Here is an 18,659-nt window from a genome sequence, read left to right as displayed (position 1 = left end):
GGCAGACGGTACTGCAGCGTCAGGACCCGAACCAGCAGAACGCGAGATAGCTTCTTCTCGCTGGCCATCAGACTGCTAAACTCAAGATAACAAACGATACTCACCCCTACCCTCACTCTGGATTCCATCTACACACCAGCCACACTGACTCTGACAGCACTGTAGCATGTCTTGCACTGCACAGCTTAGAACACATGCAGCTCCATCTTCTCTTCTGCACTAACAAACAGTATCCATCACTAAGTCATATATAAAAGCTATACATACATCTATAAGTCTCTTGAAAATAGAGTTTACTATGTGTATGTATATTATGGAAATGTGTGTATTGTATATTGTGTACAACTGTCTATTGTTTATTGTGCAAATGTGTGTATTGTGTATATTGTGTATATTGTTGTTTATGTATATTGTAAATTTTTCATATCTTGTTGCTTGTACTGCCATGGCACAGAGTCTTGTACCTAAGAATTTCATCATCGGTACACTTGTGTACATGATGTGTGACAATAAAGAGATTTGATTTGATTTGATTTGATTTGATTTAGACAGACCAGGGATTTATGTGAGGATCCTGTTTGTGGACTTCAGCTCAGCTTTTAACACTATCATCCCAAACCTCCTCCTGCCCAAACTAACTCCGCATTCCATTCCCACCTCCACCTGTCAGTGGATCAACAGCTTCCTGACAGACAGGAAGCAGCTAGTGAGGCTGGGAAAATACACATCCAGCACCCACACCATCAGCACCGGAGATCCTCAGGGCTGTGTCCTCTCCCCACTGCTCTTCTCCCTGTATACCAATGACTGCACATCTAAAGACCCCTCTGTCAAGCTCCTGAAGTTTGCAGACGACACCACACTGATCGGCCTCATTCAGGACGGTGAATCTGCTTACAGACAAGAGGTTAAGGAGCTGGGTGTCTGGTGCAGTCTCAACAACCTGGAGCTTAACACGCTCAAAACTGTGGAGATGATCGTGGACTTCAGGAGAAACCCCCCTGCTCTCTCCCCACTCACCATCATGAACAGCACTGTAACGACAGTGGAGACGTTCAGGTTCCTTGGCACCACCATCTCCCAGGACCTGAAGTGGGACAATCACATCGAGTACAATGTGAAAAAGGCCCAGCAGAGGTTGTTCTTCCTTCGCCAGCTGAGGAAGTTCAACCTGCCACAGGAGCTGCTGAAACTGTTCTACTCCGCCATCACTGAATCCATCCTCTGCACTTCTATAACTGTGTGGTTCAGCTCAGCTACCAAATCTGACCTCAGAAGACTACGGAGGGTAGTCCTGACTGCTGAGCGAATCATTGGTAAAACCAGGGCCGGCGCCAAGGGGGGCACTCGCGGGCCGTGCCCCCACAAACAAGTTGCTGTGCCCCCCCAAACGAGTTACTGTCCCCCCCCCCAAACGAGTTGCTGTGCCCCCCCCAAACGAGTTACTGTGTCCCCCCAAACGAGTTGCTGTGTCCCCCCCAAACGAGTTGCTGTGCCCCCCCAAATGAGTTACATGTCCCCCCCAAACGAGTTACTGTGCCCCCCCAAACGAGTTACTGAGTCCCCCCCAAACGAGTTGCTGAGTCCCCCCAAATGAGTTACTGTGTCCCCCCCAAACGAGTTGCTGTGCCCCCCCAAATGAGTTACTGTGTCCCCCCCAAACGAGTTGCTGTGCCCCCCCAAATGAGTTACATGTCCCCCCCAAACGAGTTACTGTGCCCCCCCAAACGAGTTACTGAGTCCCCCCCAAACGAGTTGCTGAGTCCCCCCAAATGAGTTACTGTGTCCCCCCCAAACGAGTTGCTGTGCCCCCCCAAACGAGTTACTGTGTCCCCCCAAACGAGTTACTGAGTCCCCCCCAAACGAGTTACTGTGCCCCCCCAAACGAGTTGCTGTGCCCCCCCCAAACGAGTTACTGAGTCCCCCCCAAACGAGTTGCTGTGTCCCCCCCCAAACGAGTTACTGTGTCCCCCCCAAACGAGTTACTGAGTCCCCCCCAAACGAGTTACTGTGTCCCCCCCAAACGAGTTACTGTGTCCCCCCCAAACGAGTTAATGTGTCCCCCCCAAACGAGTTACTGAGTCCCCCCCAAACGAGTTACTGTGTCCCCCCCAAACGAGTTACTGTGTCCCCCCTCAAACGAGTTACTGAGTCCCCCCCAAACGAGTTACTGTGTCCCCCTCAAACGAGTTACTGTGCCCCACCACTTTCCATCCTCCCTCCTCCTCCGCAATCGATTTTGAAAGCGAAAGTACTGATAAAACAGCGCACATAAGATAGTACTGCCACCCCCCCCGGTTGAGACACAGAGACACAGATCGTCCGATCCTCCTTAATCCAATATACCAAAATAAGAGGGATCATACAAAATGCATGTTATTGTTTATTCAGTACTGACTTGAATAAGATATTTCACATAAAAGATGTTTACATATAGTCCACAAGAGAAAATAATAGTTGAATTTATAAAAATGTCCCAGTTCAAAAGTTTTAAACTGGGTTAATGGAGATGTGTAAATTTTTCTTATTTTGCCTAAATATCTTTTCTTTTTTTTATTTAGTACTGCCCTTCAGAGGCTACAGAAGATACTTACATGTTTCCCAGAACACAAAATAAGTTCAATGCACCTTGATCTTCAAATTCGAAAAGTTTCCACCCCCTGGCTCACATCATTTTTCCTTCTGTAGCATCAGTGAGCGTTTTAACCTTCTGTAATATTTGCATACAAACTTTTGACCTCAACTGTATAAAAATGGCTGTAATGTAAGAACTGATAATGAAAGTTGTTTTTTTTTGTTTGTTTGTTTTTGTTTTTTTGTGATGTAACTTGTTTGGCTTTCAAAAGTAAATTTCAACTCTTCTAATAAAATATATTTTAATAGGTCACATGCCCTGATGGTAGTTAAGTGGCAAACTTGAGTAAATATCAGACAATTTACTGTGATTAGCAATGCCACTAAGTCTTAAATAGTCTTGATAACCTTTTGATTTACTTATGACAGCCTGTGAGAGATGGAGATCAAAATCGAGATTCCAGTAGGCTAAACATATAAATAGCTGTAGGCTGATGAATAAATTGACGATCTGCCCCACTCAGATTCACCGAAGCTGCCCAGCTAACAAAAGTACGTGACTGTTACGTAAATACAACATAATCTGGTGACTAAAGTTTTGTTACGTCCACAAGTATAATAATTTTTTATTCTACCTTACTAGTAAACTATGTTATTTTTACAACATATAGCATTTTCATATAGCTGTATTGAATTACAAGAGTCTTGATATCTATATGCTGCTAGTCATCTAGTCAGTTTAAGTTTTCCAGGAGAAACATACATTTACAATTTATTTTGAATAATCTTTTTTTTGTCTGTTTGGAATTTAAGCTGGTTGCTCTCAAATGTTTGAGTGTACGTATGTTTATTTAAAACCTAAACGAAATGTCCTGCATTTGTGTTAAAAATAATATTCTGCTTACCAGGCATTTTGTAAAATGTTTTATTTTGGGTAAAAGTTCTTGCCCTTTTTTGACTAAAATTCATTTATGCAGAACTTGAACCTTGTGTAGGGATTCAGGAATGTGGTTGGATGAGATCTGAAAAAATGATAATGTTTCAGTAATGCAGACAAGCAACAGCAACAACAAAAATATACAGCACCTGCCGCAGTATTTCAATCATTAAAACAGCCGTACATTCGAAAGCATGGTCCAGTTATGATATTGTGGTGATTTTGTAATGTGCTGCAAGGTAGTTAGTAAGAGTATGGAAATCAGCAATAATGCAATGATGGTCAGTTCAGAGTATTTTATCATTTTGGCCATTTAAAACTGGAATCATTTAGTTATCTAAAAATCTGCTCAGTTTCAGTAAGTCACTCAGAAAAACCTGTTTCTCAAGCATGTCGTCATACAGATGCATCAGGTATCAAAGATGTATCTTGACTTTTGAGCTAGAGAGCATAACGTGTCTGTCTGTCTGTCTGTGTGTTCATACAGTGAAATGGCAGAAGCCAATATTTTAGTAGATCAGGATGAATTTATTTGTTCAGTGTGTCTGGATCTCCTCAAGGATCCAGTGACGATTCCCTGTGGACACAGTTACTGTATGAGCTGCATCGCAGACTACTGGGATCAGGAGAATCGGAAGGAAATCTACTGCTGTCCTCAGTGCAGACAGACCTTCAGTCCAAGACCTGTTTTAGGTAAGAATGTGGTGTTTGCTCAAATGGTGGAGAGACTCAAGAAGATGACACTCCAAGCTGCTCCGGGTCCTCCACCGGTTCCTGCTCATCCTCACAGTGGATCTGGAGATGTTCAGTGCGACGCCTGCTCTGGAATAAAACAGACCGCTGTGAAGACGTGTCGGGAGTGCCGGAACTCTTACTGTCAAATTCACCTTGAACAGCATGAGAATCTCTTCAGAGGTAAAGGACACAACTTGATGGACGCCACTGGACGACTGAGGGCAATGATGTGCCCTCGTCATGATAAAATGCTGGAAATTTACTGCCGTACTGATCAGCGATGTATATGCATGATGTGTTTGGTGGATGAACACAAACATCATGACACTGTATCAACTGCAGCAGCAAGAACAGAGAAACAGGTATGAATCGAACATTTTTACAGTTCATCTTGATGTATTAGTATTGTACTATTCGCTTAATATTACATTCAAACTTGACCCTCAGCTACAAGTATAAATGTAATCTAGCCCATTACAGTAAATCTGAATTTGAGAGTATCTCACTAAGTTTCTGAACTTTAAGGTCTCTGATGCCCAAACTGTGTTTGTGCATAAAATAAGGAAGAAGAAATCTAAAACATACACAGTAGAGGCTTGTTAGAAAATCAACTTACATTAACGTGGAAAACCAGAAAACCTTTTCTCAGGTTTTTCAATATTTGTGTTTCATGCAGGCACATTTGGAGGAGACTAAGAAGAAAATGATTCTGAGAATTCAGAAGAGAGAGAGAGATCTTCAGGAGCTGAGAGAAGCTGTGGAGTCTCATAAGGTGAGAAAGATAAACTGCTGACAGCTTGAAAAGGATGGGAAATCCTGCCATTTGTTTTGAAATCTATTCTTTCTTTAAAGAAGATTATGAGATGTCAAGAAGAAAGTCTGAGCTGCCTTTTTCAATTCATCAAAAGTGGAAAGTAATTTTTTTGATGACCCAAAATAATGTGTGATATTTTCAGAGAAAATCAGGTAGTTCTTGACACAAAATGAGGGCCTTGAATTTATTGCACAAGTATTTTTAATGGTAACTTTATAATACTTTTTATGCATGTAAAAAACTTTCATTGTATGGAGAAAAAAACCCTAGCTTGGACAGAAGAGAGAAAGCCATACAGTGAGTGAAAGACATAAAATTAGGATGCATGTTTGGGTGAACTATTACTAAGCCTCTCCTCCACTTGGTCAATGAGAACCATGAGCGGATGAGCTGATAGTGATGTGTTTAACAGCGCTCTGCACAGACAGCAGTGGAGGACAGTGAGAGGATCTACACTGAACTCATCCGCTCCATTGAGAAACATCGCTCTGAGGTAACACAGCTGATCAGAGTTCAGGAAAGAGCTGCAGTGAGTCGAGCTGAAGAACAACTGGAGCGACTGGAGAAGGAGATCAATGAGCTGAGGAGGAGAGACGCTGAGCTGAAGCAGATTTCACACACAGATAATCATATTCATTTCCTCCAGGTAACACAGATCTTCTCAGACACCGAGGACTTAAACCAGCTTCTGTAATTACAAGGAGTTTGTGTTTTTGCCCTTGTAGAGTTTGTCGTCTGTCTCTTTCTCTGGATCTACAGACAGCCTCATTGTCAATTCTCATCTGTCTTTTGACAATGTATTGAAATCCGTCTCTCAGCTCAGAGACAAACTGCAGCAGTTCTCCAGAGAGACTATAGAAAACATTTCTGGAACAGGTAAACATTACTTTGGTATCAGAAATAAAATGAAATTCATTGGATATATATAAATGCAGCATATGTAGGTTTAATTTCCTGTTGACATGAGAATTAAACTGCAGATGTGTTCTGATGTCTGTAGTGAAAACCATCCAGGTCATTCAGACTGCTGAATATGACACCAAGCAGGACTTCCTACGATGTAAGTTAGTAGAAAACCCACACACCCTTGCCAAAAAGTAGTATACTTCAAGTTTATTTTATTAAGTATACTTAAGAAAAGTTCAAGCATATTTTTAAGTATACTTTATGTAGTAAGTATACAAATATCAGTGTGCTTGTATAAAGTGTACTATTTCAATACTCATTGGGACTAAATTGGCCCACTTTCTTATATAAAAGTATACTTTAAGTATAACAGTACTAAACTTTGAGTACACAACTAGTTTACATCAATGTGTTTAGCTTGTACTGGAACGATACTAAAAGTGAATTTATAGATATACTGATAGTTTACTAATTAAATGCTTGCATTTTTACTGTAGTAGCACTTTGAAGTATAGTCTCAGTAAACGACTTTAGTAGTTTTATACTGCAATTATTCTCGTATGTTTTCTAGTGAACTTTACATCATACTTTAAGTATACTACTATGTCCCTATTTAGGTATTAATTTGTATATATAACAAAACAAGGTATCTGCTTGTAAACAAAAATATTTTATTCCAGCTTCATGCTTTTTTTTAACACTTGAATGTGGGTAAGTTTCATAAATAAAAAATAAAGTAATAAACATTTTGAACAAAAAGCTGAAAAAAGACTATGAATTGGATTCAGAATGATAATCAAGACGTAGATGGAGTCGATCAACACCCCAAAGCCTGACACTCATTATTACCTCTTCATCGGTCGACTTTTTATTCCATAACGTTACACAGTTTAGATGCTGTTTTATGTCTGATGATCGTGTTAAATTACATGTGGAAGCATCTGTTGTTTCGGTTTCTTGGATCGTGATTTTTGATAATTCTGTACAGAAGACATGTACTAGCGCCCCTACCATATAATAATGAAAACAGGGATTCTAGGAGCACAAGTATAGCTCAAATATATTTAGACTTTTTCTGAGTAGAAGTCAAGTATTAAAAGTCATTTTAAGTATATTTCTGAGAACTACATATAGCCCATTTCTGAGAAGTACATAAAAAATAGGAAAGTGCACTTTTAATGTACTTTTTGTTTAAAAAGTATACTAATATCACACTTTAATAAACTTCTCTTTCGTAAGGGCAAACTCTTTTTTTCTATAGCAGTTATACATGTGCAGTGTAGAGTAAACGCTAAGTGCCAACCGCTTTACAACTGTTTATGACATCTGTTCCCAACTGGCTGCATTTGGACTAGCATAGTTCCCATACTGCCCAGATGGGGTAACATCCAAGCGGCGACATCGCTGATTTGTTGTTTTATTTTGAAGGCAGGACTTCTTTTACTGGTGCATAAATTTAAAAATGCCATATTGGGCCTATTTCAATTTCTCCTTTCAATCTTTTGGGTGTTCCTTGGGGCAGCACATAAACTCCAATCTGGTGTGAATACAAACCAGTTTTAGAACCGGTGACTGCAAGTATCTGTTTCTAAAATATAATTTTTGCATCCATCAGATTTCCGCCAACTCACTCTGGATCCAAACACGGTGCATCCTTGTCTCTACCTGTCTGAGTGCAACACAGTGATCACTTACACCAACACAATCTACAATTATCCTTATCATCCAGAGCGATTTGATTACGCCCAGGCGTTGTGTGGAGAGAGTGTGACGGGACGCTGTTACTGGGAGGTGGAGTACAGCGGTAGTGCAGGAGTGTATATAGCAGTGGCATATAAGAGCATCGGGAGAAAAGGAGTGAGTTTGGCGTGTGCATTCGGATCTAATAATCAATCCTGGATACTGTTCTCTTCTCCCTCGAGGTGCTCTTTTAGTCACAACAGCATAAACACTGATCTCCCTGCAGTGTCCAGCCGTAGAATAGGAGTGTATGTGGATCACAGCGCAGGGATTGTGTCCTTCTACAGCGTCTCAGACACAATGAGTCTCATCCACAGAGTCCAGACCACATTCACTCAGCCGCTCTATGCTGGGTTTGGATTAGGTCTCTACTCAGCCGCAAAACTGTGTCGTCTACGCAGTTGAGTTCTTACATAGCCAAGTCTGCTGTGATCCTGCTCACAATTTTGTGTAAAGATATAATGGCTCTAATATTAAAACATAAAGTTGTAATAGCTGTGTTATAGTGGATTTATGGCATGTTTGAGCAGCATTAAACATCTAAATGCCACTTCAGAATTACTTTTGTGCCTCCTTTGGTACTTCTACTGACCTCAGATATGATAGCGTCTTATCAGATTGATCGGAAAAATGGTTGTTTTGTGGAAAGTGGGAACTGATAATCACTTGTGTATGTAGAAAATGTAGATGTGGTGTGATTATTTGTAATTCAATGTACTTTTGGCTTTTATGGAATTTGATGAACCTCTTGATTGCTTCTCATGTTGGCTTAATTAAGGAAATGCTTTATTTCTTTTTTATACGTTTGCTGTTTGGTTCAAGCAAATCAGTACAAGACAATTAGTGGACTTATATAATCTTGGGCCTTCTTTGTACTGTTTTGCATTTATGTCTGAAAATACTATAATCCATTTCCTGCAGTTTCAAGTGATTGATGAATAAAGAAAAAGAAATCCAAGACTGAGGTGTTGTTTTCATTGCAACTCAGATCTATTTTCTTGTGTATATTTATATAAACAGATAATTCTGTGAATAAATCAACAAACTATCTGACAGTTAGTCCCCTCAGTCTGGCTGTTAATCTGTTTGGGGTTTTTTTGCGATGTTTGCAAGCTTTATGAAATGGTGCCAAAAAAAATGGATGTCATAGGAAAGCAAAAATTACTATATTGTGATTATACTGTATATATATATACTGTATCTATAATTATCATATAACGCCCATTCCTTGTTAGAATAAAGCAGTATTACACTTGACCGTTCTGTCCCCCTCACTTCTGAAATAATGGATATAACCCGGCGTTAAGCACTTTTCTATGTTAAAAATTATTTTTATAAATCTGAAGGTTGGCTTAGATGGAAGATAAACTAGGCAGGAAGTCAGGTGAGGGTTCATGACAGTTTAATATTAACAATCAGATGTAAGTGTGTTTCAGAATTGTTCAGCTCTCAGATGTGAGTTTCTGCAGGGTGGATTTCAGACGCTCTCGAGCACTGCTGCACGGCTCCAGCGACTTATTCGGCCTGTATATAAAATAATCAAACACATAACACTGTTAATGACAAAAAAACGTTCATGAGTGTAAACACTACTGTTTGTTGGGTTACCTGGCCATGAAAGCGTTCAGCACAGTGATGTGTTCTCGAGGGAAATAACTCTGTTTCACCGCATGCTCCAAACACTGTAGATGTCCTGGGACGACCTTCACCGGCTTCAGCTTGTCTTCACTCTACAGAGAGAGAGAGGAACATCAAATTGCATTCAGTACAATTTCAAGCTGTTACATGCACAGATTTCGTAGAACGGTTAGATAAACACATGCTTTAGTGAATGATGTAATCCGGATTTCACAGCACCATAATCATGCCCACATTGGTACATAAAATGCCATTCATAACCTATTTTAGTTACATGATATTTCCAAGTAAAACTAAAAAACTAGATCTATTAGCAAACAGATTAGCTCAGCTTTCGCTCCCAGTCTGAATGCGCTGAACGTTTGTACCTTCAACAGTCCGAGCATCACCAGCAACGACGACATAAAACTCAAGCCCTGGAAGGAGGGTGTGAGGAAGGCTTTACTCAGCACTGCGTCTGAAACACACAGACACACGAGAATCAGTCAGACGTCTCAGATCGTCCAGCAGCCATTTGACGGATGTTCAGCTCACCGATGCTCTCCAGCACGGCTGATTTCACCTCGGCGTCGTCTTCCTTATACACAGACGAGATCTTCAGAAACACTTCTACTGTCTTACTCACATCCGACACGTCCACCTGCGGAAAACACGCACTGCGACTGTTGCAATTATTACACACAGCGCTGGGAGTAACTAGTTACATGCAACGGAATTAGGTCATTTAATTACAAAATAAGTGTAATTGTAATCAGTTACAGTTACTGAGAAAAGTAACTGTAATTTAATTACACATTTTATGAAAGTGTTAACGATTACAAAGGGGGTTACATCTGAATATTTTCACGCACACATCCAGATAGGTTTGATTTCTTTCCCAAATTGCATTGACTGCTCTGAAATCTGAGACACCAATGTTTCAAGAGTTTAGGATACGTTTATTTGATAACTGTTTTATTTCCTATTTGGGCTTGTGTATATGCTTTCTTTTGTAAGATTAACTTTTTGTTTAGTTTTTTCCCCCCAAGGCATTGTTAGATGCCAGTGTGCAAAGATTTGATTTCAAATCAGAGCAATTAAACTATTTCTTGTCATTATTTTAAATCTGTATTTAACCTCAGAACAAAATAAAAACCGGCCTATCTGTCACTGGGCTCAGAAAAATGAACTGAAAGGGAAAACACATTTTCTGAACTCACTGGCAGATATTTATCTCGTTTTAAGCATAAACTCACAAGACTTCATGTGTTTTTTTTGCATATAAAGTAAATGTATCTTGATTTAAGGATGTTAAGATATTTGTATTGGAAAACAAGAGAAATATTGAGGAAGATATTCATATTTTTGCAGTGCATGCAACATTTAATCCTTCAAATTTGTGAATTCAAGACTTTCTGCTCGATTTAAGACCTTAAAGGGGTCATCGGATGCCCATTTTACACAAGTTGATATGACTCTTTAGGGTCTTAATGAAAACTCTATAACATACTTTGGTTAAAATTTCTCAATGGTAGTGTAAAAAACACCTTTTTTACCCTGTCAAAATTTGCTCTGCACACAGCAAGCTGTGTTTTAGTCCATGTTGCTTTAAATGCTAATGAGCTTTGCTGACCCCGCCCCTCTTTTCCGTGGAGTGACGAGCAGTACTGTTTACTTTAGCCACGAAATTGGCTAACTAGCACATTATTAGGAAAGGCGATTTGCAAAGATTCATAAAAAACCCTTATACACTTCTTCTGTAGGTGAGGGTGGATCAGGAATGATTTGTGCGAACATAAGACACATTTATGTAGATCGGGATCGGTGCATTCACTTCAAAGTGAAAGTAATCCTCTGCGTCTCAGATGTTGGGAATAAATGACGACTGCTATGTTCATTATTACATCCAACAACTAAACACTTCAATCGCTTAATCTGAGACATTCTTGTCTTCCCCTGCACCGGATTCAACACAATGGCGGACTGATGACAGCTCGCTCAGGGCGGGTCTAAAGTTAGACGCTAGTGTCAATCAACTATCGTGGGAGGGGTCTGTACAGAACTACGTCATTCTGACAGGAAGCTCAGAACAGCCTGATTTGAGAAAGGAGATTTAAAATAGGGATTTAAAAGAAACATTGGGTGGATTTTTTATCATTATAGGATGGATGTGTACGCACACTTCCAACACACATGTGTTCAAACAACTTGAAAAGTTAATTTTGCATCCGATGACCCCTTTAAACTGCAGAAAGGGGAGTTAAAACTTTTTAAGAGCCACATAAACCCTGAAATGAATATAAAAGACTGTAAAAGTCACCAGCTGAAAAGACGGACCTGCTGCTGGATGAGGAAGCTTCTCTTTGCGCCGAGTCGCAGGAGTTTGTCTGGAGATGGAAAGCTCAGGAAAGACGAGACGTCTGGAGTACGAGGCGCTGAAGGCGGCGTTGAGAACTATGTAAACAGACACACATTTATTTTGTTCTCACTTACGTTTTCTGTTTTGTAATGTTGATTTGAATTGTGCTTCAAATGTGAAGAATTGATGGTTTGATCAAACCTGGTTTAATTCACTCTTTTCTTCCTCTCCTTCCTCTTCCTCTTCTTCCTCCTCCACATCATCATCATCATCGTCGTCGTCCTCCTCCTCCTCATCGTCATCTTCCTCAGGTTCTCCCTCGTCATCACTGCGACATGAGAAGGAATTACGCTCCATTCATACGAAATCATGTGAGAACCGAAAGCTCATGCAAAATCAGGTAAAGGATTAAAAATATCTCTTTTTGCATTAAGATGAAGATCATTTTAAATGTGCTGAAGTGTCATGAACGTCAAATTGTAGTTTGGGGTGTGTTTGATACCTCAGAGAGCCCAGTTTGTCTGCCATGTTCATGCTCTCCATCACCTCTCGCAGATTTTCACAGCCTTCTTCACCTAAACTGTTACCTAAAGACAAACATAATCAAATGTATGATGTGGATGTGTTTGTAAACGTCGCTGCAGTTTGTATTTTTTTATTACACAAGTTTATGTCAGGGATGTTATTTTAATATAATTTATATACTATTATAGTTTTTATTGACCTTTTTTAGTTTTAATATATAATAATATTTTTGAAACTGTTATTTTCATGCTTTCAGTTTTCATTTGAATTTTAGTTACATTTTTTGTCATTTTGTTGTGTCTTTTTATATTACTCTTTGGATTTAATTTGCTCTTTATTTCAGTTTTAGTATTTATTTATTTTATTTATTTACAGTTAATAATTAATTAATTTTATTATTTTTGCTGTTTTTGTGTCATTTTTATTAGTTTAATACATACATTTACATCGATTTTTCTAATTTTTATTTAAATTTCAGTTATTTAGTACATCTATTTAAACTAAATAAACATGTTATTTCGTTGGAAAGTTTTTTTTTATTTCAATGAACATTTATTTTAATTTAAAAAAGTTTTTAGTTTTGTTAACTGTAATAAACCAGTTATTTCTTTATCACTATTAGTGTATTTTAACATATTTCAACAGTGTTATGTATTAGATGATTAATATCAATGCGTTAACTTTCCAAGCAAATAGACAAATACATAGCCTTGACATAACGTTTAATCTTAACTAAATCTTAAATGTCTTTTAAAGACTGTCACAGGTTTATAACCCGTTCATCACCATTTGTTTGAGAGCCAAACTTGACTTAACCAGCCCATCATTAACTATCGCCGATTGTTCAGATGTTGGCAGATAAATCTTTTTTTTTTTTTCTGTTTGTACCATTCAGGTCGAGTTTTTCAAACTGATCTTTATGCTGTACGGATTGAGCCACTTCCAACGCAGCATACTCTGTGATTTCCCCAAAAGACAGATTCAGCTCCTGGTGAGAGTGAGACAAGCATATTTACTCATTTAGCTTTTTTCATGTCACCAGTTATAGCTCTTTTTCCAAGACTACATAGCATAAATATTGATCACCTATCAGTACCTTGAGTATCGGCAGTCCTTCTCTCAGGGTCTCTGCTATGGCACTGGCTCCTTCAGACCGAACAAGACAGTCGCCAAAATTTATCACCTGCACATTGCGCAGGTGTTTCAAAGCCTAACAAATAGAGAAACACATTTGAAATGAAGGCAAGAAACATCAGCTTTCATTCACTGATCAATTTTGGGCTATTTTGCTTCCTTAACATTTCTTCTTTCATACTAGTGAAAATAAAACATCCAAATTAAATATTTAAAATGTTTACTAATTTTTAACAGATATTGTTTTTGTATTTCGCTGTTGATGTCATACAGCAATTCAATAATAAAAATAATAACAGATTTTGCAGCTAAATTGCAGTATCTGTTTTTCAGTGTACCTGTGCCATGGCGATCGCCCCTCTCTTGGTGAAAGTGTTGTCGTTGAGGTTCAGGACTCGCAGTTGTGGGTTGTGCTGCATTGCTGTGGCTAAAGCTGTGACTCCTGGGTGATTGATGCCATTCTGGGGCATGTGCACTTCCTCCAGACTGCCAATCAACTGAGAAGATAAACCAACGCCAATGGATCAATGGAGAAGATAAAGTAGTGGACCAATGGAGAAGATGAAGCAATGGACCAACGGAGAAGATGAAGCAATGGACCAACGGAGAAGATGAAGCAATGGACCAACGGAGAAGATGAAGCAATGGACCAATGGAGAAGATACAACCATGGACCAGTGGAGAAAATAAAACAATGGACCAGTGGAGAAGATGAAGCAATGGACCAACGGAGAAGATGAAGCAATGGACCAACGGAGAAGATGAAGCAATGGACCAACGGAGAAGATGAAGCAATGGACCAACGGAGAAGATGAAGCAATGGACCAACGGAGAAGATGAAGCAATGGACCAACGGAGAAGATGAAGCAATGGACCAACGGAGAAGATGAAGCAATGGACCAACGGAGAAGATGAAGCAATGGACCAATGGAGAAGATGAAGCAATGGACCAGTGGAGAAGATGAAGCAATGGACCAATGGACCAACACCAGTGCACCAATGGAGATGATGAAGCAATGGACCAACGGAGAAGATGAAGCAATGGACCAACGGAGAAAATAAAGCAATGGACCAATGGAGAAGATGAAGCAATGGACCAATGGACCAACACCAGTGCACCATGGGTGATGGTCCATTGGCCCATTGCTTCATTTTCTCCATTGGTGCACTGTTGTTGGTCCATTACTTTATCTACTCCATTGATCCATTGCTTTATTTTTCCATTGGTCCACTGGTGTTGGTCCATTGCTTTATCTCCTCCATTGGAGAAAATAAAGCAATGGGCCAATGTACTTTAAAGCAATGAGTAATGGAGAAGACAACATAATGGACCAACACCAGTGGACCAATGGAGAAGATAAAACAACACCATTGAACAAATGGAGAAGATAAGGCAATGAACTAACACCAAAGGATTAATCAGCTGAGGGAAACCGAACAACATCTGCAATGGACCAAATGACAAAGGTCAGCAATCAGGTAGATTTTAAAGCACCAAATGACTGAAAATCAAGAAAATTATCAATATTATTCTGGAAGATTGTCATTTCTCGTATTGTTCAGCACCTGAAAGGCTTGCGCCAGCGCTGTGGCTCCATCGTTCTCCAGTCTGTTCCTGCCTGCGATGAACACCTTCAGCTGCAAGGGGGCACCGAGCGCACTCGACTGCTTATGACACACCGTCAGAGCCGCCGCCAGGATCTAAAGAAGCAGGTAACACCAAATTTCCAGAGAAATAAATTGGAAATATAATACAGCACAACAGTGACACCCACTTTTTCAGGGCATGATGACATCAGTATCATAAACCCCACCCACCTTTCCTCCACCGATGCCCATTCCACAGTTATTCAGACGCAGTTCCTGCAGCGTGTGGCAGGCGGTGCTCTTCAGCAGCTTCTCAATGCCTTTCACGCCATCGGGTCCGAAAGCGTTATCACTCAGATCCAGAACCTTGAGCCGAGCTCCAGCCATGATTAACGCATCGCCCAGAGAAACCTAGAGAGGCGACGTTTACCAGCATTAAACGGTCTGTTATAGTCACGACTACTAACTATGACCACACTGGGCTTGATGAAGTGTTTGTAAAAGTCTTTGCTCCAAAAGATGTAGAATTAAATCATTAAGTGCCCATCTTACCAGCGCTGGAGGAATCTCAGCTCGCAGGCGGCCGGTAAACATGTCGCTCCAGTGGCAACACTAACATAAGAGAAAAACAACAGAGGTAAAGAAGATAGTTTTAATTTGTTTCTAAATTTAACATCACTATATGACAACGTGTTTCGCAAACATTATTATCAGCATAATATTATCATCTAAATGTGGTTTCTTGCTCTTGGCAGCCAATAATTCAATGCGCAAATCACACTGTACTGATTTCCTAAGTATGGTGATGGAAAATATATAAAATATATAATGGGAGGAAATGTTATATGGTAAGGCTGTACAATAGGGTTTTGTTTGTTAACATGAACTAACAATGAAAAAATATTATACAGCATTTATTAGTTCATTTTAATGTTAACATTTACTACATAGATTTTTAATATCAAAAGTTGTATCTTTTAACATTAGTTAATGCACTGTGAACTCACATGAACTTTTTTTATTAACTAACAAAGATACTTAAATACTAATTATTAGTTATATAATGATATATTATACTGCTACATTAAACAAATATATAGCTCACTATTTATCCATGTTAACAAATAAGACCTTATTGTAAAGCATTACCAATATATTTAAACTTTAAATTATAAATTTTTTTTAAAAATCTATATTCAAATTATTTTGCAAGATAATGCACTGAAATATAATTTCTCATTTTATTTCCCATCTCATAATTTTTATCCATCATAATGTTGAATTTGTGTTCAAGTCTCGGTCATATTTGTTCATGTTTTGTTTTTTTAAACGATGTCGCACAACCTGTCCATGCTGACATCAGTCTTAATTGCATCAAATGACAGATACATTTGTGGAAAAACACTGTAGCGTTTGTGTTGACACGTCTTTGACATCAGCAACAGAATACATGTAATTTATCTTCTCACGCCTATTAAAATTTGATAAGCTGGTTTATTTTTCTGTCATTTCGATGCATGACTGGGTGCATTAAATTACTTGATTTAGCATTGTTTGTTTTTTCTGCTGCCTTTAAGCTCAGTTGTGAACTCCTGTTTTAGGCTGTGTTTAGGGTTTGGGAATAAGTCCAGATGATCTGGCACCTGCAGGTCGCTCTTCTTCTCCAGGGCTTTAGCGATGGTCTGCGCTGCCTCCACGCCGATGGTGTTTCCCTCCAGTCTGAGCGCACACAGACCGTCAAACTCCTCGATCGCCTTCACCATCTTCTCCACTGCATTACAACAGCACAGCATTACCTCTGCTACTCTTTCATAAAACATGCAAAATTAGGAGCTCATCGTCAGCTCACCAGACTGAGCGTTGTCCAGTTTAAGGCCTTGTCCTTTATAACTGAGCTCGCTCTCATCGACTTGAGTTTTGGCCAATGAGTCGGCGAGATTTGCCACATCATCTGATGCCATCTTGACAGCAACTGAAGAAAATACATAAACACACAAGAGTTTAACTTGATTGCATCTCTTCTGCTAAAGAGACAAAGAAGGCTCATGTGAATTATAAAGGTAACATTACAATTAAACCCTCTTCATTATTTACTATTAAAGTTTTTACTAAAATTATTACATTTCATGTTATTTACTATTATTAATAGAGCTGTCAAACGATTAATCGCATCCAAGATAAAAGTTTTTGTTTACATAATACATGTGTGCTGTGTGTATTTATTATGTATAAATAAATACAAACACATGCATGCATACATTTCAGAAAAACATGATATGTTTATATATTAAATATTTTCCAAATATATACTGTATGTGTGTGTTTATATAGACATAACAAATATACACAGAACACACACATATATTAAGCAAACAAAATCTTTTAATGTGGATGCGATTAATCGTCTGACAGCACTAATTATTAACAATGTAAATGAGCAATTAAATTTATTTTATTAACATTAATTCAACTGATAAATTCAACCCATGTAAACTTACTTTGCATGTTAACCTGTTAAATATTCCTAACAGCTGTTGTTCACCCCTAAAGTGATATGTGTATGTTTACATTAATGTAATGTTATGTGTCTCTATATGAACATGTGTTGCCACTGACGCAGCACGTAAAACACGTTTTAAGAGACGCAGCCTAGTTACAGCCACTAGACACTCGTTCCCGGAACACACTTCGCATATAAATATCCAGTTTGTACTTACAGTTGGTGTTTAATGTGATTTTCTGGGTGCAGATGTTATTTCTGTTGCACCCAGTTTCTTCCTCCCGCTCGTTCTGATGACGTAAGTAGCGTAGCCGCGCAAGGGTTCATGGGATTTGTAGTTCGTGTTTTTTTTTTTTTTTTGTACTTTACTGTTAGTGTTCATTACAAACACCACATACAAACCATAAAAACACTTTGTTTTTTAATCGTTTAGGATCATACGTTGACCAAATTCATCATATACATTGATTATCATTAGTAATTCGAAGGAGAGAGGCGGGAGTGTAACATCCATGTTTCTCGTATTTGTTGTTCAAATTCTTGTAGATACTGCAATGTTTGGAAGGAATTCAAGGCCACTGTAATCTGACTCAAACTTTTCCCAAAACACAAGGACATATAAAATGCCAACAAACTAACTGAGGTTTAAGCATATTTTACTGAAGAATAGGTCAATGCATGTTTTTGATTCTGCATGTTCCGTGTTATTTTTTCTTTAAAACGTTTATGGAAGTAGTTTAACAGAATCGGATGTTTTTAGCGGAGAGTCACTGTCACGTGATAAGTGTTACTTTACTCAACGCTGGTCAGGATTGGCCAATCACAGTCGTTCGCATGGATTACCTGTAGATCATAGTGTTTAAAAAATGGTGTTTTACTTTCCATCCCAGTTATCAATTCTATAAACGAACATGCTCAGAATAATATGCTTTGCACGCTATACACGTTCCCAATAATGCGAAAAAACGTCCAAATATTTAAACGCGTTTAGGTCAAGTGAGCCGCGCCTGGATCTCGTTGCACGTCTGTTTGTGGTATTACGGTACGGAGATCCGGAGCGGCCAAAAAGCTGACGAAGACCTATATTTCAGCGGTTATGAATTAAATGTGTCCCAAAACACAAAATATACAAGATACAGTTATATTATACTGTGCAGTTTATCATTAAAATAAAGTCTGCTAAAATACATTATAGCACTGCTTATTTTCTACATGCATTATTCAAATTCCT

The 18,659-nt window shown here is 38.9% G+C and overlaps 2 protein-coding genes across 2 annotated transcripts; one reads left to right on the top strand and one right to left on the bottom strand.

Annotated features, from left to right (window-relative positions):
• The first annotated feature begins 3,932 nt into the window (after positions 1-3,932).
• On the top strand, positions 3,933-8,643 carry LOC306863397 (E3 ubiquitin/ISG15 ligase TRIM25-like). The gene is made up of 6 exons (XM_079406724.1): positions 3,933-4,608; positions 4,923-5,018; positions 5,473-5,706; positions 5,786-5,936; positions 6,061-6,120; positions 7,582-8,643. The coding sequence occupies exons 1-6, from the start codon at positions 4,003-4,005 to the stop codon at positions 8,109-8,111; spliced, it is 1,677 nt and encodes a 558-aa protein (XP_079262850.1). The 5' UTR covers positions 3,933-4,002; the 3' UTR covers positions 8,112-8,643.
• Positions 8,644-9,091: 448 nt separating this feature from the next.
• Positions 9,092-18,455, bottom strand: LOC306863386 (ran GTPase-activating protein 1-like). Its single transcript, XM_079406710.1, has 16 exons — positions 17,646-18,455; positions 16,778-16,900; positions 16,572-16,699; positions 15,481-15,540; positions 15,160-15,339; positions 14,908-15,042; positions 13,680-13,838; positions 13,304-13,417; positions 13,096-13,195; positions 12,185-12,269; positions 11,884-12,010; positions 11,661-11,777; positions 9,879-9,984; positions 9,713-9,801; positions 9,315-9,436; positions 9,092-9,230 (listed from the first exon to the last, which is right to left on the bottom strand). The coding sequence occupies exons 2-16, from the start codon at positions 16,887-16,889 to the stop codon at positions 9,149-9,151; spliced, it is 1,716 nt and encodes a 571-aa protein (XP_079262836.1). The 5' UTR covers positions 16,890-16,900; positions 17,646-18,455; the 3' UTR covers positions 9,092-9,148.
• Positions 18,456-18,659: the final 204 nt, after the last annotated feature.

The sequence above is a fragment of the Barbus barbus genome (genome assembly GCF_936440315.1).
Source record: "Barbus barbus genome assembly, chromosome: 4".
In the NCBI taxonomy this organism is placed as follows: Eukaryota; Metazoa; Chordata; class Actinopteri; order Cypriniformes; family Cyprinidae; genus Barbus; species Barbus barbus.
Note: the sequence above shows the minus strand (reverse complement) of the source record. Positions and strands in the feature narration are given on the sequence as shown.

Excerpts from the sequence above, each read along its gene's own strand:
- LOC306863397 (XM_079406724.1), top strand. The coding sequence starts at position 4,003 with ATGGCAGAAGCCAATATTTTAGTAGATCAGGATGAATTTATTTGTTCA. Across the intron at positions 5,019-5,472 it reads AAGCTGTGGAGTCTCATAAG|CGCTCTGCACAGACAGCAGT; the intron begins GTGAGAAAGATA and ends TGTGTTTAACAG. Across the intron at positions 5,937-6,060 it reads AGAAAACATTTCTGGAACAG|TGAAAACCATCCAGGTCATT; the intron begins GTAAACATTACT and ends TGATGTCTGTAG.
- LOC306863386 (XM_079406710.1), bottom strand. The coding sequence starts at position 16,889 with ATGGCATCAGATGATGTGGCAAATCTCGCCGACTCATTGGCCAAAACT. Across the intron at positions 16,700-16,777 it reads ACTGGACAACGCTCAGTCTG|TGGAGAAGATGGTGAAGGCG; the intron begins GTGAGCTGACGA and ends GTTGTAATGCAG. Across the intron at positions 9,985-11,660 it reads GCTTCCTCATCCAGCAGCAG|GTGGACGTGTCGGATGTGAG; the intron begins GTCCGTCTTTTC and ends TGTTTTCCGCAG.